This window comes from Echiichthys vipera, assembly GCF_963691815.1.
Source record: "Echiichthys vipera genome assembly, chromosome: 5".
Lineage (NCBI taxonomy): Eukaryota > Metazoa > Chordata > Actinopteri > Perciformes > Trachinidae > Echiichthys > Echiichthys vipera.
The window spans coordinates 3,597,473-3,623,962 of record NC_139830.1 but is presented as its reverse complement, the minus strand read 5'-3'; the positions used below and the strand labels follow the sequence as shown (position 1 = coordinate 3,623,962).

Sequence of the window (26,490 nt, the reverse complement as noted above, 5' to 3'; positions counted from 1 at the left end):
GGAGTGTTTGACGCAGGAGTGTGTGTACGGACATGCAGATACTGTGTATGAGACCAACCTGTCTCCTGGAGTGTTTGAAGCAGGAGTGTGTGTGTGTGTGTGTGGACATGCAGATACCGTGTATGAGACCAACCTGTCTCCTGGAGTGTTTGAAGCAGGAGTGTGTGTGTGTGTGTGTACGGACATGCAGATACTGTGTATGAGACCAACCTGTCTCCTGGAGTGTTTGAAGCAGGAGTGTGTGTGTGTGTGTGTGTGTGTGGACATGCAGATACTGTGTATGGGACCAACCAGTCTCCTGGAGTCTTTGAAGCAGGAGTGTGTGTGTACGGACATGCAGATACTGTGTATGAGACCAACCAGTCTCCTGGAGTGTTTGAAGCAGGAGTGTGTGTGTGTGTGTGTGTGTGTGTGTGTGTGTGGACATGCAGATACTGTGTATGAGACCAACCTGTCTCCTGGAGTGTTTGAAGCAGGAGTGTGTGTGTGGACATGCAGATACTGTGTATGAGACCAACCTGTGTCCTGGAGTGTTTGAAGCAGGAGTGTGTGTGTGTGAGACAATAGCTGGCGCCGCTGCTGTGTCGCACGCCATAACCCTCTTTTAATTGCAGTGCCTCTAAGAATAGGAGGCCCTGTGTCAGGCCAGACCAGACTAGTCGTTGAGCTTTATTCACAAGGCCAGACCAGCATGGTTTTGGCCCAACGTAGACCAGTCCAGTCCAGTACGGCTCCGTCCAAGTTCCTTGAGGTCGTACCTCCTGCCAGCAGGTTCCCCATATAACTCCTTTAACTAGCGGCATTGAATCTGCTCTTCGGTGCAACGACCTGCCATCTGCTGCCACGCCCAGGCCGCACATTCACACAACAGGCCTTTTATTACACCTTGAAGTCGTTCAGTACAACCAATCTCACATTGTTGTGAAGTGAGTCCAACGCTTTGTTTAAAGGGACAGTGCAGATATTTTTGAAGCGTGGTCGTGTGAGATTTGAATCCACAGTCGGTCACCAGTGTGTCGCCTGCAGCAGGAGGAGAGACGAGAAGATAAGAGATCAGTTTAAGCAAAGCTATATTTAGAATGTTTTCCCAGCCTTACCTACCTGTCTGACGGCTCTCTCGTGTACCCTCCCTCGCCTCTTTCTTGTCTCTGTCACAATCAGGCCCGGGAGGGGGAGTTTGCATGTTCTCCCCGTGTCAGCGTGGGTCTCCTCCGGCTTCGCCCCACAGTCCAAACACATGCAGGTGTTCAGGTTCATTGGTGACTCTAAATTAGGGCGCACTCACACTGTCCTTCCGTCCCAGGCCAAAACCGTTTTTTCAGCTAAAGCCTAGTGCGTTTAAGCAGTGTGAGTGCACCCGCTCCGCGCATAACTACGGACAGCCTGAGAGAGGTGGGCTTTTGTAGAGCCCCTTTGCACATGTACCAGCACGAGCGTGTCCCATCAGTCTTAGCCGCTGACTGATATGGACCGCCGATTTTCTTGAGCCGATATTTGGAGCCGATTCTACTTTTGCTTCCTCAATGTAAATCATAACAATGACACAATGATGATAACAAATGTTACGAGTCTCAATTTTAAAAAAAGCAACGTTTATTTTACTTAAAAAGGCGTCTCCAGCAACACGTAGCTGTCTGTGGACACCTGTGTGTAAATAGTGCCGGAAAAAACTCGGCAACATTGGGCGACACCTAAAAAACACAAATGTCGGCCGATGTGGGCGGCTGCGTTCTCCGCATTATTTACAGACAGGCGTCCACAGACAGCTCCGTGTTGCTGGAGACGCCTTCTCTAAGTTCCATAATAACGTTGATAATATCGGCCGGCGAATGTATCGGCCTATCACTCCTCTAAATTGCCCGTAGGTGTGAAAGTGAGCGTGACACAGATAATGGATGGAAGTCAGAATCACTCATTTTTATTTTCTTGTATTTGTTGTTCCATAAAGACTCAAACAGCCGATACAGTCTGCAGCACATGTAGAGAAGATGTAGTGCCAAAGGATAAGGTGTGTGTGTGTGTGTGTGTGTGTGTGTGTGTGTGTGTGTGTGTGTGTGTGTGTGTGTGTGTGTGTGTGTGTGTGTGTGTGTGTGTGTGTGTGTGTGTGTGTGTGTGTGTGTGTGTGTGTGTGTGTGTGTGTGTGTGTGTGTGTGTGTGTGTGTGTGTGTGTGTGTGTGTGTGTGTGTGTGTGTGTGTGTGTGTGTGTGTGTGTGTGTGTGTGTGTGTGTGTGTGTGTGTGTCATCTTTCCCTTTTAAGGGCATGTTAACAGCTATTGTTCCTGAGCCACTTCCTAGCCCCCCCCCCCCCCCCAAGTCATTTTGGCTCTTCCTCTTTAGCGTTTCCTCTTTTCAATATTTTTGACTACAATCGTGGAACAAAGCCGTCTGCAGAGTTATTGATGCTTCGTTCACACGTGAAGGTTTTGCAGCAACAGTGTGCGGGAGCGATGCTGCTGCTGCTGCTGCTGAAGTCATGCAAACTCTCAAAATGTGCAAATTATCAGCGACAGAAAGTTAACAGGCGTCTTTGCGTGTCAGCAGCTTTATCACGTCACAGAATGTCGACGCAGCAGTGAGATAAACTGCACAGCGACCGTGTGAGGTATGTGTGTGTGTGTGTGTGTTTGCAGTCTGTATAAAGGTTGCGGTGTGTGTGTGTGTGTGTTGGTGACTCATTTAGATTAAGACCTTGAATAAGATGTGTGGCTTGAAGGTGTGAGAGCTGTTTGACTTTCTGTGAGAAGAAGTGTCGCTCAGCTGTTAACAGCACTATGGTAAAATGATAGAAATAGATAAAAAAGATGTGTTTGGACACAAATATGTTGTTTTTATTTACTTCTGTTTACCAGTTTAACATTTTCAGGTTATCTCTGGTATATTTTCTAAGATGAGATGAACCTTTAGAGAGGAAATGTGGTCGTTGCAGCAGAAATACAAACAGACAAATGAAGAAATGTAAAACTGCACAACAGCTGGAGACAGGAATTAGCACGTAGAGTGACAAAATAATGGTTCTTTGTTAAGAAGTGACACAAATAAGAGTTAAAAAAAGAAGTGTGTGTGTGTGTGTGTGTGTGCGATGTTGACAGAATGAAGAGCTGCCACAGAAACGACTGACTGTCAGTGTGTCGAGTTGTTGCTTTAAGAGTGAGATCATCAGTGTCTGCAAGAGAAGAAAAGGGTGTGTGATCTAGAACACAGACACACACACACACACACACACACACACACACACACACACACACACACACACACACACACACACACACAGGCACTGACACACACTGCCAATGTTGTGCGGAGAATGCGAGGCACTTGAGCAACAACACTGTGTTCAATCTGGCTCATTCTTCACAGGTGTAGCAAGAAGACACACCCTTACCTGTGTGTGTGTGTGTGTGCGTGCGTGTATATACAATTATAAGTTGCCTGTCGTCAGAAAATTGCACACACGTTGAGATATTGGGTGTGGGAATAATTGGTGTGTGTGTATTGAAATGGGAGTTTATGTGAGCTAAGAAATAGTGTGTGTGTGTGTGTTTAGGTGTATATTCTTGTGTCCCTGAAGCACATTCCTGTTTAAGGAGTGGTGTGTGTGTGTGTGTGCGCGTGAGTGACTGCTGTCCATCTTCACACTCTTTTCTACCCTCATTCTATAAGTTGTGTGTGTGTTTTCACTGTTACATGCATGTTTTTGTCATGTTTTGTGTGTGTGCGCGTGTGTGTGTGTGTGTGTATGCGTGTGTTGCATATTTGGCAAGTTTCTCTCTTTGAAACAAACATATCTAAGTGATCGGTGACCTTTGACCCCTGGAGGCACAGTTAGAGATCGTAGTTAAAAGACTGTCGGAGGGGTCGCACTGATGACTCCTGTGTGTGTGTGTGTGTGTGTGTGTGTGTGTGTGCAAAGCGCTGACCCCTGATAGCCTCCCTGGTCTCCACAGTACAGCAGTGAGGACACAGTAGTATATCTGCCATGAGAGGAGACACGTTGACTGCTTCCAGACTCTCTCTCACTTTCTGCAGGACACAAACATCAAACGGGTCTGAACCCTCCTCACTCACACACACACACACACACACACACACACACACACACACATGCTGTTCTTCCCTTGAACTCTAACCAAGGCTTTGATGTTGACTTTGACAGATAATAAAAGACTAATAAAGAAAGTAAAGTACTAAAGTATAAATGCATGGTGATTTGAACTTTGTTTATCCTGGTGATGATCATCAAAGTCTGAGGCACCACTTCTCTGAGTTTCATCAAAGTCACAAACACCTCTCCCTCTCATCCTGCAACACAAAAACTGTCGCTTTCATCCTTAAACAAAATAGTTTTAAACTAGTTTGTGCAAAAGATGTTGTGCAGTTAATCCCACTGAGGGTTTCATTAGAGCTTCATTAGGTGCTGATGTGTAAAATCAAATCTTTAAAACACATCAACGCGGGCGGGGGCACAGGGTCGAGGTGAGGCGGTGAGCGGCGTCCTGACGGAGGCGATGTTCTTCACACTTATGCAACAGATACTGCCGGATCAGAGCAGCGTGTTTGAAGTGTAAACCTTCTTAACGCTCAGATGCAGCTTTGCTCGGCCCCACGCAGCCTTCAGCTTGTTATCTGTGTCCTCAGCTCAGGTCAGAAAGCCTCTCATCATCTGGTGCGTGTGTGTGTGTGTGTGTGTGTGTGTGTGGCCAACAGTGCGGCCACACGGGCAGGTTTAACAGGCTGCCCTGACTCATCCCGCTCGCTCTCTCTCCAGGAATTACTTAACTGTTAATTCGGTCACTTCAGCAGGTCGACATCCGTCAGAATCCAAACTCTTTCGTCTGACACAACCGGCGCTTCACCTGGAAGAGATTCACCTTCAGACTCACAAAGTCATTTTGAGTTTGAAGCTTTAAACGCCAGTGGAAGTCATTTAAAGTCGCAGTCGCCAACATATGTTTGATCGTATTCGCTGAAGCCGACTCTCTGCTCCGATAGAACGACATAAATCATCTGGTTTTAGAAAACTCCAGCCTGTTGAGTGTTTACAAAAATACACCGCGCCCGTATCATCCTGTCCACTCAGCGCAGTTCACAGTTCGTGCACACGCCACAGATCCCGCCACATGCATGTTACAATATTACAGGCACACGCCTTGAGCTAGGCTAGGCTAAATGACGTTAGCATGACGTTGCTATCTGTGAGTGAGTTAGCCAGCCTACCTCTGTGTAGCGTGTACTCCATGCCGTTTATTAATGAGAGAAGAGACTGGTGGTATCTGGTGCACGGGCACTGACGAGCACCCGATAGGAGGGAGCGGAGGAGCTCGGTGGTAGAGGGGGAGGGGCGTGAAAGTTGTACAAATTCGAAATTTGACCGAGTCCCCTCGATCTGCCAGACTTGCCGACTACAGCTTTAAGAGCTAAAGGTGATAAAATAACACGGGCGACGTGTTTGAACAGGAGAAATAAAGGTCGTGTGAAGCGACTTGAATCACACGAGAAGTTTGTTGTCACATGCTGCACCTGACGCTGCCTCTGTACACACAAACTGTCTTCTGTTGTATGAACGACGGGCCGTGTTGTCACAGCTTCTGTCTTGTGTGCACTCGCCCGTCAGGGCTCAAACACGCAGCAGCACCTCACCTCCTTGTCCCGGCACGCTGCATCTCCCCACGTTATAAAAGAACAGAAGAGTCCTCGGCCTCCTGCGAGGGACGAGAGGAGGTGTTTTCTGCAGCGTGTTGTCCTCTCTGCAGGTCTCGACCTGCCTCTTTCTGTGTTTCCTCCTCGTCACCACTCCCAGTGGCAGCGTCTCGTGTTGGGACAGAGCCCGCAGGGACCCTCACTGTTCCTCACTAAGCCTCGTACACACTTCTCTCTCTTCTGTGCTTTGTAGGCGTTCGTCCACACCCAACCTTTGTTTAAGTCGGGGCTCTTTTGGGAAACGTCCTGCCAGTGTGAAGAGTTTGTGTCTTGTAGCAGAGCTTGACGGTGAAAGTTGTCAGGTTGCCATTGACGACCATTTTGAGAAAATGTTTTTTTGTCCTTCGGTCTCCATCAGTGGAACTTTTTAACATGATAACAAATACACACGTGCACAAACAGGACCTATGTACATGCAATTAATGGAGAGATGTCAGAGCGAGGGGGCTGCAAATGGATCGGCGCCCCGAGCAGTTGGGCCTAACAGCACCTCAGCAGTGCCCAGGAGATGAACTGGCACCTCTCCAGCCACCAGTCCACGCTCCATTCATGGTCCACACAGGGCCTCGAACCGGCGACCCTCCGGTTCCCAGCCAAGTCACCTATGGACTACTACGTATAACTGCATAGTACTTTATTTTCTGTAAATATGATGAATAACACGATAAAAACTATGATAAATTTCACTTTAAGGTGAAAAATAGCAACTAAATTTTCACTTTCAGCAACCAGAGGTTAATGCCTGGCGGCCTACGGCAACCACTTTGTCCTGTAGCGTCAGTGTGTGCAACAACTTTTTAATTAATCATCAGTATTTTCAACTTTTAAATGAATCGCCAACTATTTTAATAATTTATTGATCATTTTGAGTCATTTGAGGTAAGAAAAAAGGTCCAAATTCTCTGTTTTCAGCTTCTTAAATGTGAATACGTTCCTGTTCTTTCCTCCTCTGTGACCGTAAACTGGATTATCTTTGAGCTGTGGACAAAATGAGACATTTGAGGACGTCATGATGGGCTTTTTCATCCTTTTCTGACGTTTTAACGACCCAACAACTAATCAATTTTTGAGAAAATGAACAATGAATGAATGTTAGTTGCTGCCCTAGTTATCTCTTTTACGCTAACAGGACTTTTTACACTTTAGCACATAAAGCAGAGTTACTTCAGAGGCGTCAGGGATCCTTCCCGTCGTTTCCAGGCCTCTGATTGGCCAGGGTGGCTTCAGGAAGAGCGTCCTATCGCCCCCTGTTGGTCTGGGGTGCTCTTTTCTCAGCACTGATTCATTTGAAGCGGCGCTCGTGTGGACGGGATTTTGTTTTAAGAACCAAGGAATCTGTGACAGTGACGGATGCAGCTTCACTCTGATTGTCTGCTCTGTGTTACACTGACTTCCTGCCGCTGCAGAGCCACTTCCTGCTGCATTATCGTATGTGTGTGTGTGTGTGTGTGTCTGCCCCCTGTCCTGTCCCTCTTTGTCTGTTTGTTTATGTGAAAAGTATTTCCCCTCTCTTCTCAGTGTATCCTGCTCCAGTTTCTCCCTCCATATAAATATATATATATGTAATTGTGTGTGTGTGTGTGTGTGTGTGTGTGTGTTGGGGGTTGGTATCGGGTGGTCTGGGGGAGGGTCAGAGAGAGAGAGAGGGCTGAAGGGTGCCATTATCCACAAGGCTCAATGGCTGCTTTGTGGCGGTGGGCACAGTGTGGCGGTGGGGAGAGGGGCAGGGCAGCAGCAGCAGCCTGTCATAATGTTTGTGAACAGCGCGCAGCAGAAAAGAGGAGGTGTGAGGGTCATTCTCTCTCTGTTTAACACTCCTGTTGTTCTTCAAAGCCCTCTGAAAGATCTCTCTATCCAATGTGTGTGAAACACTGAGGAGGAGGTGGAGTTTTAAGTGACAGTTAGTTACAATTATCACATCAAAACTAGTGCTGCTGAGTCGTTAAAGACCACACTCTGACTTATTTATGATGTGCAGAGACCCAACGATTCCCCCGTGAGCTGCAACACGTCACACTCTCTTTAATCATAATTATAGTTATTATAAACAGTATTGATCCAGCAGTCTCGTGCACACAGAGATGATATAAACCCTCCCTTTAACAGTCCTCTGTGGAGGATGGACATCTATCTGGACCGGTCTGGGAGAAAGAAGAAGAGAGAGAGAGAGAGAGACCCAGTCTTAGATATCCATTAACCACAGTACCACAGTAACTGTGACTGTAATAATATCTGTAATAATGTGAATATGACTTGTATGACACTTGATTAACTGCCATAAGTGATATATATAGTGGAAACAACTGCAGTGAAGTTAATTTAATATGATAGTGATGATAATTATGGTGGTAAACAGGATCAGTGATACGAGTCGTGGTAATAACAGCTGTCATATAATGGGAAATAGGACTGATAGTGTTTTTATGGCTGTGAATATTGCTTATGAATTGATATGAAACTCCAGACTGCAGTTGGTGAGAGAGGGGACATACGTGAAAAGGGCCGCGCCTGTGTGTCCCTGTCTGTGCCACTGAATCACTGTGGTCCTCTAGTTTCATATGATATGGAGTCAGAGGAGAGTTAGGACGTAGCGACTGGTTAACGATGAGAGTGGGGTCCCTGTGCCCACCTCAGGGCCACCAGCCCCTTCACAATAAAAGCATTCAAAACACATTTTGAAGCACAAAACGCACAAACTACACAAAACAAACGTGCTATTGATGTGTGACATTTATGCGCTGGTTGTGTCTGTTCCCAGATGTCTGTAGGTCTGTCCGTGTGTGTGTGTGTGTGTGCGTGTGTGTGTGATAGCGTGCTGTTTTCTTTTTGTATTTTATGCTGGAATTGATTTCAGAGCTCGTGTAACAAGAATGTGAACAGAGGAGCGAGTTTAAATGGTTCTCAGTCAGTCATAAGCTACACGCAGGGTTCGTACGGGTGCTGGAAATCCTTGAAAACACTTGAATGTTAGCGTGTTAGTGCGGTTTTCAAGGTTTGGAAGGTGCTTGAATTTTTAATTAACTGCTTGAAATGTTCTGTTCTACGGGAGGACATCTATGATAAACCAAAAAGAAAAGAAGATCTCCATATTTGAGGCTGAAAACGGCATTCTGTGACATTTTAGCGTCGTTTTGGACGATTAACAGATCTATTAGGTGACTCATTGTTGCAGCTATAGATAGATTGATAGATAGATAGACAGATGGATAGATAGACGGACAGATAGATGGATAGATAGATGGATAGATAGACGGATGGATAGATGGATAGATGGATAGATGGATAGATAGACAGATGGATAGATGGATAGATAGATGGATAGATAGATGGATAGATAGACGGATGGATAGATGGATAGATAGATGGATAGATAGATGGATAGATAGATAGACGGATGGATGGATAGATGGATAACTTTATTTATCCCCGAGGGGAAATGAGGTCATCGTAGCAGCGGTTCAAAAATACAAAAAATAAAATACAAAATATGAACTACAATAAGATTACAGAATCACAGACTTAAAACACTATTACAATATACTGTGTGGATTTTAAGGTGCAAGATGAAGAGAGAAAGGTGCATTTCAGTGATACGTCACTTTGAATGATGTGAGTGTTTCCTGAGCGTGGCTGTGCAGCGTCGTAGAGTCTGACGGCAGCAGGTAGGAACTGTTTCCTGTGCCCTTCTTTAAGTCAGCGAGGTTGAAGGAGGCTGAAGCTGCTCTTAAGCTCGTCCAGGGTTTCATGGAGGGGACGGGAGCCATCGTCCATGATCACCAGCAGTTTTGCATCCTGTGCTCCAACCCCTCCTCCAGGGTGACAACAACAGACCCTCAACAGCCTCTAAAGGCATGAAGCGTTCGTTTCATTTCATTTGTTGTCCTTCTGTAGAAAGCTGTCACGAATCATGATTCTGGTTGTTTACAGGACAGTAACATCTAATTTAATGCGATGAACAATTGCAATAATAAGTTTACTGACTATACTGTATGCACTGTGTGAACATGAGGTGCTGGAAAAGCCTGAAAATACACCTTGAAATGCTTGAAAAGTGCTTGAGTTTGACTTTGGAGGGCTGTAGGACCCCTGTGTGAGTGTGTTGTATTCTAACAGTCTCCACCCCTCTTCTTCTGCTACTTCCTGTCTTATCAGAAGCAGCTCCCCGAACCTCCCTTCCTGTCCATTCAACTCCATTTTCTTTCATTCTCCTTTCAAAGTGGTTCATTGTGATAAAAAGCTGGGAAAACATCACGTCCATGGGCGCTCTCTATAATAACCCCCCGTTTGTCTCCTGTATTTGTTTCTGTGCAGACCTTCACGGCGTGGTGCAACTCCCACCTGCGGAAGTCCGGCACACAGATCGAGAACATCGAGGAGGACTTCAGGGATGGACTCAAACTCATGCTGCTGCTGGAGGTCATCTCAGGTGAGTCGGCGGTTTGAACTCCAGTGCCTAGATGGGTATTTTAGTTTATTGTGATGTCATTTCTTGGAGTTTCTTCAAACGCTTTATTTCGTTAAAATCTGTAGAACCTGAGCTAAAAGGTAATGTAAGTCATTAAACAATAATATGTAATTAAAGTATTTTAAAGTGTGTCAACGTACAAGAAGAGGGCATGTATTTTCAACACTTTTTACTAAATTATACCACAAAATATATTTATAAATACAGAATATAACTAAACATTTATCAGGTATTAAAGTGTTATTCCCTTAGAGAGAGGGTGAGAAGTTCAGCATCTGTGAGGAACTCGGAGTAGAGCCGCTGCTACTTTGCGTTGAAAGGAGCCAGTTGAGGTGGTTCAGGATCATCTGGTAAGGATGAACCCTGGGCGCCTCCCTAGGGAGGTGTTCCAGGCACGTCCAGCTGGGAGGAGGCCTCGGGGAAGACCCAGGACCAGGTGGAGAGATTAGATCTCCACACTGGCCTGGGAACGCCTCAGGATCCCCCAGTTAGAGCCGGTTAATGTGGCCCGGGAAAGGGAAGTTTGGGGTCCCCTGCTAAAGCTGCTGCCCCCGAGACCCGACCCCGGATAAGAGGCTGAAGATGAGATGAGGTGTAATTCCGGCGAAAAATCACCCCATGGTCTTTATCGGCAGTTACATACATCAAATAAACCATCGAGACAGTTTTTCCTGTAACAACTATTAACAGAGAAATCCAGGAGAGTCGCTAACAGCCGGACGTGGCTAACAGTGATTAGCTCTGGGCAGTACGGTGAAGGCATTCAAAGGTCTTTTTTAACCACTAATGCTGCTGAAAATAACAGCAAACCTCTGCAGCAGCATGAGAAGAGTCCCTACACACAAAAACAAGCACCACCAATGTAGTTAGTGAAGCCAGAGTTTATTAAAAGAGTGTTTTAAAGACTTACCTACTGGCCCCTGTACCAGCTCCTCTCATAGTAAAGTCCATTACAGTGGATTACCAAAGTCAATCCCAAAGGAAGGAGCCCATTGTTTCGTGTGATAATTGTTTGCAGCAGAGCGAAAAAAGGCGTTCAGACATGATGTTATGTAACATGATGACATCACCATGAACGTGACGACGGGAGAGACGGAAGTCTTTTCACTTTCTACGACATGTAAACAACAATCTCCCGCGTCCATTTTTGGGCGTTAATACTCCGGCACCGGTGCGAGTTGTTCGTCCGTTTTGCATCGGACATCAGGCAACGTGATGATGTCATCAAAGGCGTACAACAGGATGACCTGAGAGATGGAAATCTTGGCTTCCTGCTGCAAAAACGACGACTGCTCTAAATATTATCGTTTTTTATATTGGATCATTTTAGACACGATCATGTAAACAACAACCACTCGTTTTTAAAGGGTTCCTTAAACTAAATCCTACACACACGCACACGCACACGCACACACACACACGCACACACTCTCTCTGAGCTGTCGGTCAGAGTGAGAAGTGTTTTCAGATGTTAAAGATGCACAACATCTCTGCTGGCTGCAGGGCGTGGTCGCTCCCAGTTTCCAACCTCAGCACAAATCACAGGCGTTTAAATAAAACACCAGCTACACATCTGTCCCGTGCACGACGGCGCTCCTCTACGGCGCTCCTCTACGGCGCTCCTCTACGGCGCTCCTCTACGGCGCTCCTCTACGGCGCTCCTCTACGGCGTTGAACTGCAGGTCGTAGAAAACCGTCGCTGATAATCGTCCCATCATCACATTTGTTCGTTTAGTTTTTTCCCGGCTGTGACTTGAAGTGTCCTGACTGAGCCTGTGGGAACATGCTGCTCTCTCGTCGCGGCTTGATGCTAACTCTTTGGGTTTGTTCCCCCATGTATGTGTGTGTGTGTGTGTGTGTTTGTGTGTGTGTGTGCGTGTGTGTCTGCAGGTGAACGGTTACCCAAGCCAGAGCGAGGCAAGATGAGGGTCCACAAGATCAACAATGTTAACAAAGCCCTGGACTTCATCGCCAGCAAAGGAGTCAAACTGGTGTCTATTGGAGCAGAGGGTGAGCGTGCAGTCACACAAATATAAAAAGTACCTTTTAAGTCGGCGGTTTGAGTCCAGAACAAAGGCTCAGTGCAGATATATAAACATGCATACACATATATTAAAAACAGACAGACTGAACGAGACAAGACAAACCATGCACAAACAGAAAAGCACTAAAGTTAAAAACGTGTTTCTCTTTGGTGCAACATCACATTTTTACTAACTTGACTTATATCACGTGACATCTTAAGTTCCACCCGCCTGTCCTGTGTCTCTTATATTTATTTATATATTTTCCTTTGTAAAGGGTTTCCCCCCACAGAAGTTGTTAGGCTCTGTGGCAAGGGTCTTTATTTATTTAATAAGCGTTTAAAAGGATTCCACACGGCCTTACATGGAGTCGAAAAGCTGTTCGGACATTTTAAGATATGACTAAGTTTCCTAATAAATGACTTAAAGGCGACACAAAACACCTAAAACAGATTTAAAATTACTAAAATCAGATGAAAAATGACTAAAAACAGATGCAAAATTACTTAAAATAGATGCAAAATGACTTAAAGGGGACTCAAAATGACTAAAACGGATGCAAAATGACTGAAAACAACGAAAAAGTACTAAACAGATTCAAAATGACTCAACGGGGACACAAAATGACTATACAGATGCAAAATGACTTAAAGGGGACTCAAAATGACTAAAACAGATGCAAAATGACTGAAAACAATGAAAAAAATACTACAAACAGATGCAAAATGACTCAAAGGGGACTCAAAATGACTAAAAACAGATGCAAAATGACTTAAATGTGACACAAAATGACTAAAAACAGATGCAAAATGACTTAAAAGGGACTCAAAATGACTAAAAACAGATGCAAAATGACTTAAAGGGGACTCAAAATGACTAAAAACAGATGCAAAAGGACTTAGAGGACTCAAAATGACTAAAAACAGATGCAAAATGACTTAAAGGGGACACAAAATGACTAAAAACAGATGCAAAATGACTTAAAACAACAAATAAAAGTTTTGAAAGGTGCAGCTCCTCCAGCACGAGCAGAAGTGACTGAAGCGGAGAAAGAAACGTGAAATTGAACGGGAAGAAAAATGTCGGCAGGAATGAAAAGGATGTGGGACGGATTCCCAGGTGACAGCTGACGGTGAGAGAGTGACTGATGAGAGGAGGGGAAAGGACCGTCGACGTGTTTGAACTATGAGCGGAATGTGACCCACGCTGCAGCGCATCCCTCCCCACTGACGTGTCACTGCACACCACTGACTGTCCTGCGTGTGTGTGTGTGTGTGTGTGTATCTGTGGAGCGGCTGGGGATCAGAGGTCGTCCTCCATTCGAGAGATCGGTGCTTCGATCCCCGGCTCCTCTGGTCTGCGCGTCGAAAGCGACACTAAACCCCGAATTGCTACTTGTGCTTTGCATGGGTGTGTGAATGGATAGAGTAGATGGTCTGTAGTTGTCCACTGCCATCTGTGAATGTCTGTGCGAATGTGTCGAAGCGCTTTGAGTCGTCAGAAGACGAGAAAGGCGCTTTATAAGGATCATTTACCAATAAGTGTCTTGTCATGGATGAATTAAGGGGCCCAAAGGGTCAGGGGCCCTGACTCACAAAGTGTTGTTACACAACATGACTACAGACAACCCCAAATGACCACAACGACATGCTAAATGACTAAAAGGCATACAAATTTACTTATGGAGTCAAAACAACTAAAAAATGACTAAAAACAGATGCAAAAAGACTTAAAGGGGACACAAAATGACTAAAAACAGATGCAAAAAGACTTAAAGGGGACACAAAATGACTAAAAACAGATGCAAAAAGACTTAAAGGGGACACAAAATGACTAAAAACAGATGCAAAAAGACTTAAAGGGGACACAAAATGACTAAAACAGATGCAAAAAGACTTAAAGGGGACTCAAAATGACTAAAAACAGATGCAAAAAGACTTAAAGGGGACACAAAATGACTAAAAACAGATGCAAAAAGACTTAAAGGGGACACAAAATGACTAAAACAGATGCAAAAAGACTTAAAGGGGACACAAAATGACTAAAAACAGATGCAAAAAGACTTAAAGGGGACTCAAAATGACTAAAAACAGATGCAAAATGACTTAAAGGGGACACAAAATGACTAAAAACAGATGCAAAAAGACTTAAAGGGGACTCAAAATGACTAAAAACAGATGCAAAAAGACTTGAATAGGACACAAAATGACTAAAAACAGATGCAAAAAGACTTGAATAGGACACAAAATGACTAAAAACAGATGCAAAATGACTTAAAGGGGACACAAAATGACTAAAAACAGATGCAAAAAGACTTGAATAGGACACAAAATGACTAAAAACAGATGCAAAATGACTTAAAGGGGACACAAAATGACTAAAAACAGATGCAAAATGACTTAAAAACAGATGCAAAACCAGCACAAAAAGATGCAAAATGACTGACAGGCTCTTTGAGACTCTTGATGTGGTGTGAATGGTTAGAGTAGATGGTCTGTAGTTGTCCACTTACATCAGTGTGAATGTCTGTGTGAATGTGTCGAAGCGATTTGAGTCTTCAGAAGACGAGAAAGGCGCTTTATAATTATTAAAGTCTATTTACCGTTTAACAAACACTTGGCTTCATGAGTTAAGATGATGTCCGACACTAAATGCTGATTTTACTTGAATCCAAATAAGTCTACACTATACATGAGTGTGTTTCAGCTGATTTAAATACCAATAAGTGTCTTGTCATGGATGAATTAAGGGGCCCAAAGGGTCAGGGGCCCTGACTCACACAGTGTTGTTACACAACATGACTACAGACAACCCCACATGACCACAAGGACATGCAAAATGACTAAGAAGGCATACAAATTTACTTAGGGAGGCAAAACAACGAAAAAATGACTAAAACCAGATGCAACATGACTTAAAGGAGACACAAAATCACTTAAAGGGGACAGAAAATGACTTAAAACAGATGCAAAATGACTGAAAACAGATGCAAAATGACGTGTGTGTGTGTGAAACCATGGTGATTGATGGACGTGTGTGTATTTCTGTGTGTGTGTGTGTGAAACCGTGGTGATTGATGGACGTGTGTGTATTTCTGTGTGTGTGTGTGTGTGTGTTTGTGTGTGAAACCGTGGTGATTGATGGACGTGTGTGTTTTTCTCTGTGTGTGTGTAAAACCATGGTGATTGATTGACGTGTGTGTGTGCGTGTGTGTGTGCGTGTGCGTGTGCGTGTGTGTGTGTGTGTGTGTGTGTGTGTGTGTGCGTGTGTGTGTGTGTGTGTGTGTGTGTGTGTGTGTGTGTGTGTGTGTGTGTGTGTGTGTGTGTGTGTGTGTGTGTGTGTGTGTGTGTGTGTGTGTGTGTGTGTGTGTGTGTGTGTGTGTGTGTGTGTGTGTGTGTGTGTGTGTGTGTGTGTGTGTGTGTGTGTGTGTGTGTGTGTGTGTGTGTGTCCATGGTGATTGATTGACGTGTGTGTATTTCTGTGTGTGTGTGTCTCGTGCAGAGATCGTGGACGGAAACGCCAAGATGACCCTGGGAATGATCTGGACCATCATCCTCCGCTTCGCCATCCAGGACATCTCTGTGGAAGGTACGACTTCCTGTGGTTTAAAAAGCAGAGGAGTGCCTTGCTGTAGGGCACCGTGGCAGATTAGTTAGACGACTTTAAGATCTGCAGGAAACGTTGGTGTTCACACGCAGATGTAGATGTAAATGTGCAAGTTGACGATGCATTGTGGGAACTAGAGTGGAAGTAACAAGGTCACACACACACACGCAAACACACACACACACGTCTGGCCTACATCGCTGCTCACTGAGGCCTTTACACTCTGGGGACGTGACGATTAAACTACGAGGAAATGCAAAATTCTCACCTGTGAATATCAGTTACAGTTTAGGGCTTTTATTTTGAAAGGTAAGAAGAGGAGTGTTTTTTCTACTGCAGAATATTTTTATTATTATTATTATTTATTTATTTTTGCATTTATTATTATTATTATTAGTTAATTTATTATTACTATAATTATTATCAATCAATGCATTTATTTATTATATTATTTTTATCAATTAATGAATGTAATTATTCACTTATTATATTTATTATTATTTATTTATTCATTGCATTTATTATTATTATTATTATTATCAGTTAAATTATTTTTTATTATTATATGTATCAATCAATGCATTTATTTATTATTATATTGATATTATTTTTATTATTTTTATCAATTAATCAATAAATATATTTATTCACTTATATTTATTATTATTAATTGATTTATTATAGCATTTATTATTATTAGTTCATTTATTATTATTAGTTTATTTATTATTAGCAGTAGTAGCAGTCATTTTATGATTTTTATTATATATATTTTTTTTATATTAATCATAAATTAAATAATGGAGGCATGTGTTTAACTGGAGTAATTAAACATATTTTCCTGACTTTAACACGTCGTTCCTCTCTCACCTCAGATGCTTTTGTTCTGGATTCTTCTATTTCCCTTCATTTCTAAATGTTTACGTGTAGATCCGTCACTTTGACACTTTGACTGTTTGTTTATATTAATCCAGTGCAGATGCAACGCGTGCGGTTTGATTCCTGTGGGAGAGACTTCAGGTTTCATCCTCTAATCACATTTAAGGACGTCTTTTTACCTGCTCATAGATAAAGATCCTGATACGATGCATCCACTCATCAGAGCTCCAACACAGGGAGAGAGAGAGACACACACACACACACACACACACACACGCACACACACTCGGAGCTGTAATGAATCTCTAATTAAATCCGCCTGTGTCGGATTATCTCTGGTGGGTGTGGGCTGCAATAAGGAACGCTGACTCATGTCGTCTCATCCTCCGTATCACAGACTGATATGATTCTGATGTTTGCTCAGACGCACGGTAAACACAAACACTCGTACGCGCTGCAGTTTAAATTTAGCACGCGCACAGGAGCGAGGTTCACATGTGATCAGAAGAGGTTTGTGCGGACTGATGCTGACCTGCTCCCTCTTCTGTTTCCTCCACCGCAGAGACCTCTGCCAAGGAGGGTCTTCTTCTGTGGTGCCAGAGGAAGACTGCTCCCTACAAGAATGTCAACGTGCAGAACTTCCACATTAGGTAACGCACACACACACACACACACACACACACACACACACACACACACACAGACGCGCACACACACACACACACACACACGCACACACACGCACGCACACACAGACGCACACACACGCACGCACGCGCACACGCGCACACACGCACACACGCACACACACGCACACACACACACGGATGGATGAAATCTGTTGACAGTCAACATTTTTGGTCCTGTTTTAAACACATTTAAGGACCAAAAAACTTTATTGATCCCGCAATGGGGAAATTTAATTTTTTCACTCTTATTATTAATCATGTTAGACACACACACACACACACACACACACACACACACACACACACACACACACACACACACGACCTATATACATGCAATTAAGGAGAGATGTTAGAGCGAGGGGGCTGTCAGTGGCGGCGCCCTGAGCAGTTGACCAGCCACCACGCTCCGAACATGGTCCATACAGGGACTTGAACCAGCGACCCTACGGTTCCCAGCCACCCATGGACTGAGCTACTGCCGCCCAAAATAAACTTATAAATATTCCATCAGATTTCTATAGTTGAGCCTTTTCAAAGAGCTCTGACTGTAAGTTTATGAGTATATATTTTAAAACATGCATAAATGTATTTATAGATGCACTGTTTTAAAGCTGAATGAGGCAATAAACAGCTCTAATTGTATAGAAAGGGCGCCCCCTGTTGGAGAAACAGGAGCACGTCTCTTAAATGATGGAGTATTATGAAGCTGCAGATTCTACACTTAGTTACAGTGAATGTCCGTGTGTCTGTTCTGTATAAAGGTTATTTAAAACCCTTTTTTTATTAGCACTGCTATTAATTTTGTGTCTCTTTGGTCATTTTACGTCCAGTTTTAGTTGTTTTGTATGTGTTTGTGGTGGTTTTGCATCTATTTTTAGTCATTTTGCACCTTTTTGTCGTGGTTTAGCATCTATTTTTAGTCATTTTGCACCTTTTTGTCGTGGTTTAGCATCTATTTTTAGTCATTTTGCACCTCTTTGTGGTGGTTTTGCATCTATTTTTAGTCATTTTGCACCTTTTGTGGTGGTTTTGCATCTATTATTAGTCGTTTTGCATCTTTTTGTGGTGGTTTTGCATCTATTTTTAGTCATTCTGCATGTTTTTGTGGTGGTTTTGCATCTATTTTTAGTCATTTTGCATCTTTTTGTGGTGGTTTTGCATCTATTATTAGTCATTCTGCATCTTTATGTGGTGTTGCATGTACTTTTAGTAATTTTGCATCCTTAAAGTATTTTTCTATCTCTTTGCGGTCGTTATTATGAGTCAGGGCCGCTGACTTTATAGGCAGCTGGGCCTGGTGGACCCTGTTCACCATGCGTTTACTGTGATTCCATGAAAACAGCGACGTAGTCTGAAACGGCTATCATTTGACGTTGCAATGTGATCTTGACCTCCTGTGCGTGTGTGTGTATATCTTTGTCTTAAATTGAAGTCACAATGAAGGTGTTTTACGGGGATCTAACCCCGGCTGTCCTGGTGCAGATCAGAACAGGCTTGGTGGTTGTCATGGTTACATGTCCCCCTCTCTCACTCCCCTCTCCTCTCCTCTCACTAACAGCTGGAAGGACGGTCTCGCCTTCAACGCTCTGATCCACAGACACAGACCTGATCTCATCGATTACGACAGCCTCAGAAAGGTCAGACACACACACACACACACACACACACACACACACACACACACACACACACACACACACACACACACCGCTGCCACACGTTAAAACCCAGTCCGAACTCGCATAAACTGAGCAAGTGCTTCGTCTTGTGTGATTGTTTTCTTCAGGATGACCCAGTGACCAACCTGAACAACGCCTTTGAGGTGGCTGAGAAGCACCTGGACATCCCCAAGATGTTGGACGCAGAAGGTAGGCCTGCAAACGTTATGAATGAGTGGCCTGCGAACGTTATGAACGAGTGGCCTGCACACGTTATGAACGAGTGGCCTGCACACGTTATGAACGAGTGGCCTGCACACGTTATGAACGAGTGGCCTGCACACGTTATGAAGGAGTGGCCTGCACACGTTATGAACGAGTGGCCTGCACACGTTATGAACGAGTGGCCTGCACACGTTATGAATGAGTGGCCTGCACACGTTATGAATGAGTGGTCTGCACACGTTATGAACGAGTGGCCTGCACACGTTATGAATGAGTGGCCTGCACACGTTATGAACGAGTGGCCTGCACACGTTATGAATGAGTGGCCTGCACACGTTATGAATGAGTGGCCTGCACACGTTATGACTGAGTGGCCTGCACACGTTATGAAGGAGTGGCCTGCACACGTTATGAAGGAGTGGCCTGCGCACGTTATGAAGGAGTGGCCTGCACACGTTATGAATGAGTGGCCTGCACACGTTATGAACGAGTGGCCTGCGCACGTTATGAATGAGTGGCCTGCACACGTTATGAATGAGTTTGTGTTTTAATAAGTGGCTGTGTTTACATGCACGTAACAAGGTGACTGAAGGGACCAGTCACCAGGGCTAAAAGCAGCTACACTTATGGATGAAATCGAATTTTAAAACAAGGAAGTAGAATAAAAAATGCATTTTAAAAAGGATAAAAAATCTTTAAAATGGTGGGATTAAGTGTTGAGGACATGGTGCAGGATGGAGTTAATTAAAAGGCTTAATTTTAAGGTTTTAAGAAGATGTTTTTTGGGGGAGGAGCTCCATAATTTGGGAGCATCAATGGAAAAAAGCTGCATCTCCAATTTTCTTTTGGGTATCAATGAGGTTTTATACGTAATATTATACTGTTTTTATATTTGTTGAAGTAGTTCTTAGTGAAGGAAAGAATAAAAACATTGATATAACAGTAGTAATGTTAGTTTGTTTCTGATGAAGACAAACTAACGCAGACGGATCTGAACACCTGATTAAATCGACGTCAGAGACACTTCATCAAACTGACGAATCTTTGTTCTGGTGTCTGTAAAAGCCAATCAAATCAGAGCACAGTAGGACGTCATTACAGTCATTGTGTGTGTGTGTGTGTGTGCGTGTGTGTGTGCGTGTTAACAAGGCCACTGATGTTTGAATCCACTGCTGCACCTGTTATCTGATGAAGCTGTCATGGATCCATCACCTCCATCCAGTTATTCCTCCTGTGTGTGTGTGTGTGTGTGTGTGTGTGTGTGTGTGTGTATAATATGTGTGTGCATGTGTTGTGCCCACTCACCTGTCCCCTATGTGTGTATATATATATATATGTGTGTGTGTGTTCATAACCACGGTCTCACCCCCTTGTAGACATTGTGAACACTGCTCGTCCAGATGAGAAAGCCATAATGACTTATGTGTCCAGTTTCTACCATGCCTTCTCTGGAGCTCAGAAGGTACCCCCTGACCCCCCTGACCCCTGTGACCTTTAAACCCCGCCCTCCCCTGGTTACTAACAAGGTGCCGCTTCCTGTCCAGCATGGCCTCACTGTCTCCATCAGCGCTGCTCAGGACACTGGATCTGTTGGGACACAAACACTCACAAGTGGTGTGAATGAAAGCAGTGAATATTCTGCCCATATATTAAAAATGACTCTGCAAAATTAAGCCAATGCAAAAATGGGCAACGGCACACACTTGTCACTCAAAGCGGCCACGCCCTTAAAGTGTAATTCCGTTACAAAATCACCCCATGGTCTTTTTCAGCACTTAAATGCATCAAATGAGCCATTGAGACAGTTTTTTCTACATGTAACAACAATTAACGGAGAAATCCTGTAGTGTCGCTAACAGCCGGACGTGGCTAACAGTGATTAGCTCGGGGCAGCACGGTGAAGGCATTCAAAGGTCTTTTTTAACCACTAATGCTGCTGAAAATAACAGCAAACCTCTGCAGCAGCATGAGAAGAGTCCCTACACACAAAACAAAGCACCAACAGCGTAGTTGGTGAAGCCAGAGTTTATTAAAAGAGTGTTTTAAAGACTTACCTACTGGCCCCTGTACCAGCTCCTCTCATAGTAAAGTCCATTACAGTGGATTACCAAAGTCAATCCCAAAGGAAGGAGCCCATTGGTGCTTTGTTGTGTGTGTAGGGACTCTTCTCATGCTGCTGCAGAGGTCTGCTGTTATTTTCAGCAGCATTAGTGGTTAAAAAAAGACCTTTGAATGCCTTCACCGTGCTGCCACAAGCTGTGCGGTGCTGATGTAAGCGCCGAAAAAGACCATGGGATGATTTTGCGCCAGAATAACACTCTAATTATTCAGAACTATGAGCCTTAGTATAATTTAAACAGGTGAGTTGTATAACAACCCGAAGCCGAGGCGCTCTGACGGCGCCGGCTCGGTTTCTGGTTTCGAGCTTCGACCTTGGAACAGTTCAGAGAGACGTGGATCTGAGGCCGCGAACAGGCCGAGTCAATTCTCCCTGATGCTGGATTCAGCAGTCGATGTGTGTGTTTGTGTCCCAACCTTGAACTTGTGGCTCCAGTGTCCCTCAACCATCTCAGAGAGGACACTCTCGGTCCTCTCCTCGTCCCCCTGACGTCCCTCCCCCTGCCGTCAGTGTGGAGGGGGGAGGTGACGGTGAACAGGAAGTGGAGCTGCGGACCCAAAGATGGAGCCGCGTTCTCTTCCAGCTCTTGCTCTCACATCCTGCAGCGACCATGTGGCTCTGGGTAGCTTTGGCTTCACTCTCTCCCTCTCTCCCTCTCTCTCTCTCTCTGTGTGTGTTTACCGTCCTCGGACGTCCTCTCTCTGTTCTGCTGGGGTGCTGGGTGATGCGTAGACATCGTGGGCACGCTGCGGCCGGATGAGAAGGCCATAATGACCTATGTGTCCTGCTTCTATCACGCCTTCTCTGGCGCGCAGAAGGTGAGCTTCTCATGCTTCAGACTCACATTTCAATGCAGCAACAACAACAACAACAACAACAACAACAACAACAACAACAACAACAACAACACAACAACAACAACAACAACAACAACACAACAGCAGAGTTTCCATCAAACGTGAGGGCGTTTAAGTGCAGATGGGGAAAAGACAGAGATCAGTGAATATCTGCAGAAAAAGGCTCAAATCACAGGAAAATACTGAAATGTTTCCCAACATTTATCAGATGGAGCTGCTTTAAAAGGCCGTCCACACCTTTAATATAACATAACTATCAATGTAATGATGAATATACATATTTATATTTATGTATATATAGTTTTAAAAATTGTTCTTACTCAAGTGAACGGCGTCCACAAAATCCATCCACAGTTATAGGACGTTTAAATGAATAATAATGTTCAAACTCTGCATTGTAATAATAATAATTACAATATTATATTTAATAATGAAGTGTTTAAACTTGTTTGTAATCAATAAAGTATAGTTAAGTGTTCAAACTCTGTATAATAATAAAAAAGTCTAACTCTAATAAGAATAGTGTTCAAACTCTTTGATCACTTAATTTAATATTAATAAGATAAACTATTTAATAATAATAATAATAGTGTAATAAAGTGTTCAAACTCTGTATAATAATGAAAATACTACTACTACTAATTATAATAATAATAATAATAAAAAACTGTAATTAAATGTCTAACTTTATATAAGATAATAATAATAATAATAATAATAAAAAACAAATTAAATGGTCTAACTTTATATAAGAATAGTGTTCAAACTCTTTATCTTAATAATAATAATAATAATAATAAATAGTGTAATTAAATGTCTAACTTTATATAACATCATAATAATAATAATAATAAAGTGTTCAACTATATATAATAATAATAATATAATAGAGCAAGTGTAATAGTGTTCAGCTCTATATAATAATAATAATAATATTTAATAATGATAATAGTGTAGTTAAGTGTCCAAACTCTATATAATAATAATGATAATAACAACAATAACAATAATAAATAAAGTGTTCAACTCTATATTATAATTATAATAATAATAATAATAATAAATAGTGTTCAGCTCTATAATAATAATAATAATAATAGTAATAAAGTGTAAACAAGTGTTGGACAGTTTCCTCCTTGTTTTTATAAATAAAAATAATGAGAAATAAAAAAACAAACCAGCTTCTTTATAAATGCAGACGTTCGCTCTCATGTGTGAGTGGATTTGATGCATTTAGGAAACGCAGTAAATCAGAACACCAGGGACGTCGTTACCGCTGTAGTTCATGTGTGGGCGGCCATTTTATTCTTCTCTCACTGGATAGGACTGATGAGGAGGTCAGGCTGATGGAAACTCTGACGACAACAACAACAACAACAACACACGCTTTCTGATGCTTCTGTTTCTGCTCCTTTGACATCGACTGTGTTTCCTTTCAGCCATTAACACGTCCTCCCCTTTGAAATGTTTATTTTACCTCATATTATTTATATATATGGAACATTAAGCTTAGATTTAAAACTCCTAAGCTGTAATCGACGTGTCAAAGTGTGTGTACTGTGTGTTCTTTATTCCAGCGGTACAGTAGTGTAGTACGCAGACCTGCTGAAGGGGACGCCGCCGCTTCATGAACCTGTAACTAGACCGACTCCCGAGTTGTGACGGGAGACGCATGAAGCTTTAAAACGCACAGATTTGAGTTTTAAGCACTTTGAACTAACCGTCGGCAGCCGTGGCATGTTTTTATCGGAGCGATAACGCATCTGACCTCAACTCAGTCATGAGATTACGTCTTTTTTTTTAATATAATCTGTGCCTGACTTTACTTTACTTTACGGTTAATCCTGTTCACTGCCTGTGTGTGGTGTGTGGAGTGTGTTCGCACAAACTCTCATTAGAGCAGCGGTAGGTTGAGGGAGTTTGAAAGAGCAGTAGATGCTTGTTTTAGTGTTTTTATCCAATCTGTGCGAGCGCCACTCACCGCTCTGCTCCCTGATAGGCCGAGACAGCCGCCAACCGCATCTGCAAAGTGCTTGCCGTCAACCAGGAGAACGAGCAAATGATGGAGGACTACGAGAAACTGGCCAGCGAGGTGAGGACGCACGCCCGTCAGCACGTTCACGCCTCCTTGTCTCAGCGTCTGTGGTGTTCCTGTGCACGTGCGTCATACTGTTCTGTTTCCTCTCCGCCCGCAGCTGCTGGAGTGGATCCGTCGCACCATCCCCTGGCTGGAGAACCGAACCCAGGAGAAGACGGTGAATGACATGCAGGCCAAGCAGGAGGACTTCCGAGACTACCGCTGTGTCCACAAACCACCCAAGGTACGGAGGGTCTCTGTCCTTAATGGTGCATTCAGTGCTTTATTTTACCAGACAAGAGTTGCTTGAGATCAAACGACTTCTTTTTGGCAGCATTAAAGAACCAAATGAAAGAAAACCCTTAAAAAAAGCACAGATATGAGGAGAAAGAGACAGATACAGCCCAGAAGGTGGTGAAGAAGAAGGAGGAGATCATGTTAGACACAAACACAACACAACAGTGCACCACAATACACACTCACACTCACACATCTTCAGCCTCTTATCTGGGGTCGGGTCTCGGGGGCAGCAGCTTTAGCAGGGGACCCCAAACTTCCCTTTCCCGGGCCACATTAACCAGCTCTAACTGGGGGATCCTGAGGCGTTCCCAGGCCAGTGTGGAGATCTAATCTCTCCACCTGGTCATGGGTCTTCCCCGAGGCCTCCTCCCTAGGGAGATGTTCTTGGAACACCTCCCTAGGGAGGAGGCCAGAGTTTAAAAAAAAATAAAATAAAAAATACAATGTATAAGCCTTAGCAACCGGCTACGTCCAAACAAGTCGATTACTGAATGTAGGCCTCGTGCTCGTGCTCGTACACGTGCGCACGCTCGTGCTCGTACATGTGCAAACATGCTTTACTAAAGCCCACCTCTCCCAAACGGGCCGTGGACGGCATGAGTACCTCTCCTAGGCGTGGTACGGTTGCACTCACACTGGTCAAACAAACTAGACTTTAGCCGTGACACGTGTTTGGTCACGGTACGGAGGGACAGTGTGAGTGCGCCCTCATACTGCTTAAAATAACACCAAACCTCTGCAGTAGCATGAGAAGAGTCCCTGCACGGAAAACAAAGCACCAACAACGTAGTTAGTGAAGCCAGAGTTTATTAAAAAAGACTGTTTTAAAATGCTGCAAGCCTTAGCAGCAGGCTACGTCCATATTGAGAGGCAGCCCAAACCAGTCGATCACTGAATGCACTGTTCAGTTCAATTCTTGTCCTTCCGTCTCCATGGCTCATTTCATGTATATTCATGCAGAAAAGGACCATTTGATCCATTTACGCCGGAGTTACACTTTAATAGTGATGAGTTCCTGCAGTCTAGACAGGAGCAGAGCACATGAAGGCCCCTCTTCCCAAACTCAGTACGAGTTCTGGGGACTGAGGTCGATAGAAAGTCCAGAGAGCGCGAACTGTGCGATGGATGTGATTTTAAAGTGAGGTAGATGCAGAGGTTCTGAAGGTAGAGCAGTGAAGAAGCCTGCGAGCTGACGGGGACAGCCAGCCTACTTCTTCTACGTTGCTGTGTTTCCTCTGAACTAACGCTGTGACACCTCTTCCCTCCTGTCCTCAGGTCCAGGAGAAATGCCAGCTGGAGATCAGCTTCAACACTCTGCAGACCAAACTGAGACTCAGCAACAGACCTGCCTTCATGCCATCAGAGGGACGCATGGTGTCTGTACGTATGAGTGCATATGATTTCACTAACGCACTCTGTCCCTCAGAGGAAGTCCACATCTGAAGGTGTTTGAATGTTTATATTTGTATCAGACTGCAGAAAATGCATATACACTGATAAGATGCTCAGTCGGGTTCTTTCAGATCCTGCAGCAGAAAACCGTGGTGTTGAGTTGTCCGTCAGTGTTCATGCTCTGAGGGAAGGCTTATCGCTGCTGTGTGTGTGTGTGTGTGTGTGTCAGGATATCAACGGAGCGTGGCACACTCTGGAGGGAGCGGAGAAAGGCTACGAGGAGTGGATCCTCAGTGAGATCAGACGTCTGGAGAGACTGGAGCACTTGGCCGAGAAGTTCCACCAGAAGGCTGCCATCCACGAGTCCTGGACCGATGGTGCGTCAAGGGTTTATCACAAACACGCACACAGACGCATGCACACACAGACACACGCACACAGACACACACAGACACACACACACACACACGGACGCAGACAGACGGACGAACAGACAGAC

At 44.0% G+C, this 26,490-nt stretch overlaps 1 protein-coding gene across 1 annotated transcript in view; it reads left to right on the top strand.

The window, feature by feature from the left end:
* Window positions 1-26,490, top strand: part of actn4 (actinin, alpha 4) — a 77,487-nt gene that overhangs the window by 37,076 nt on the left and 13,921 nt on the right. The window contains exons 2-12 of the mRNA XM_083913795.1: window positions 10,009-10,123; window positions 12,053-12,172; window positions 15,688-15,774; window positions 17,234-17,321; window positions 18,922-19,000; window positions 19,150-19,231; window positions 20,623-20,708; window positions 24,222-24,314; window positions 24,418-24,543; window positions 25,875-25,979; window positions 26,221-26,368. Coding sequence (XP_083769921.1) covers window positions 10,009-10,123; window positions 12,053-12,172; window positions 15,688-15,774; window positions 17,234-17,321; window positions 18,922-19,000; window positions 19,150-19,231; window positions 20,623-20,708; window positions 24,222-24,314; window positions 24,418-24,543; window positions 25,875-25,979; window positions 26,221-26,368 — 1,129 coding nt within the window. The remainder of the gene's footprint in view (window positions 1-10,008; window positions 10,124-12,052; window positions 12,173-15,687; window positions 15,775-17,233; window positions 17,322-18,921; window positions 19,001-19,149; window positions 19,232-20,622; window positions 20,709-24,221; window positions 24,315-24,417; window positions 24,544-25,874; window positions 25,980-26,220; window positions 26,369-26,490) is intronic.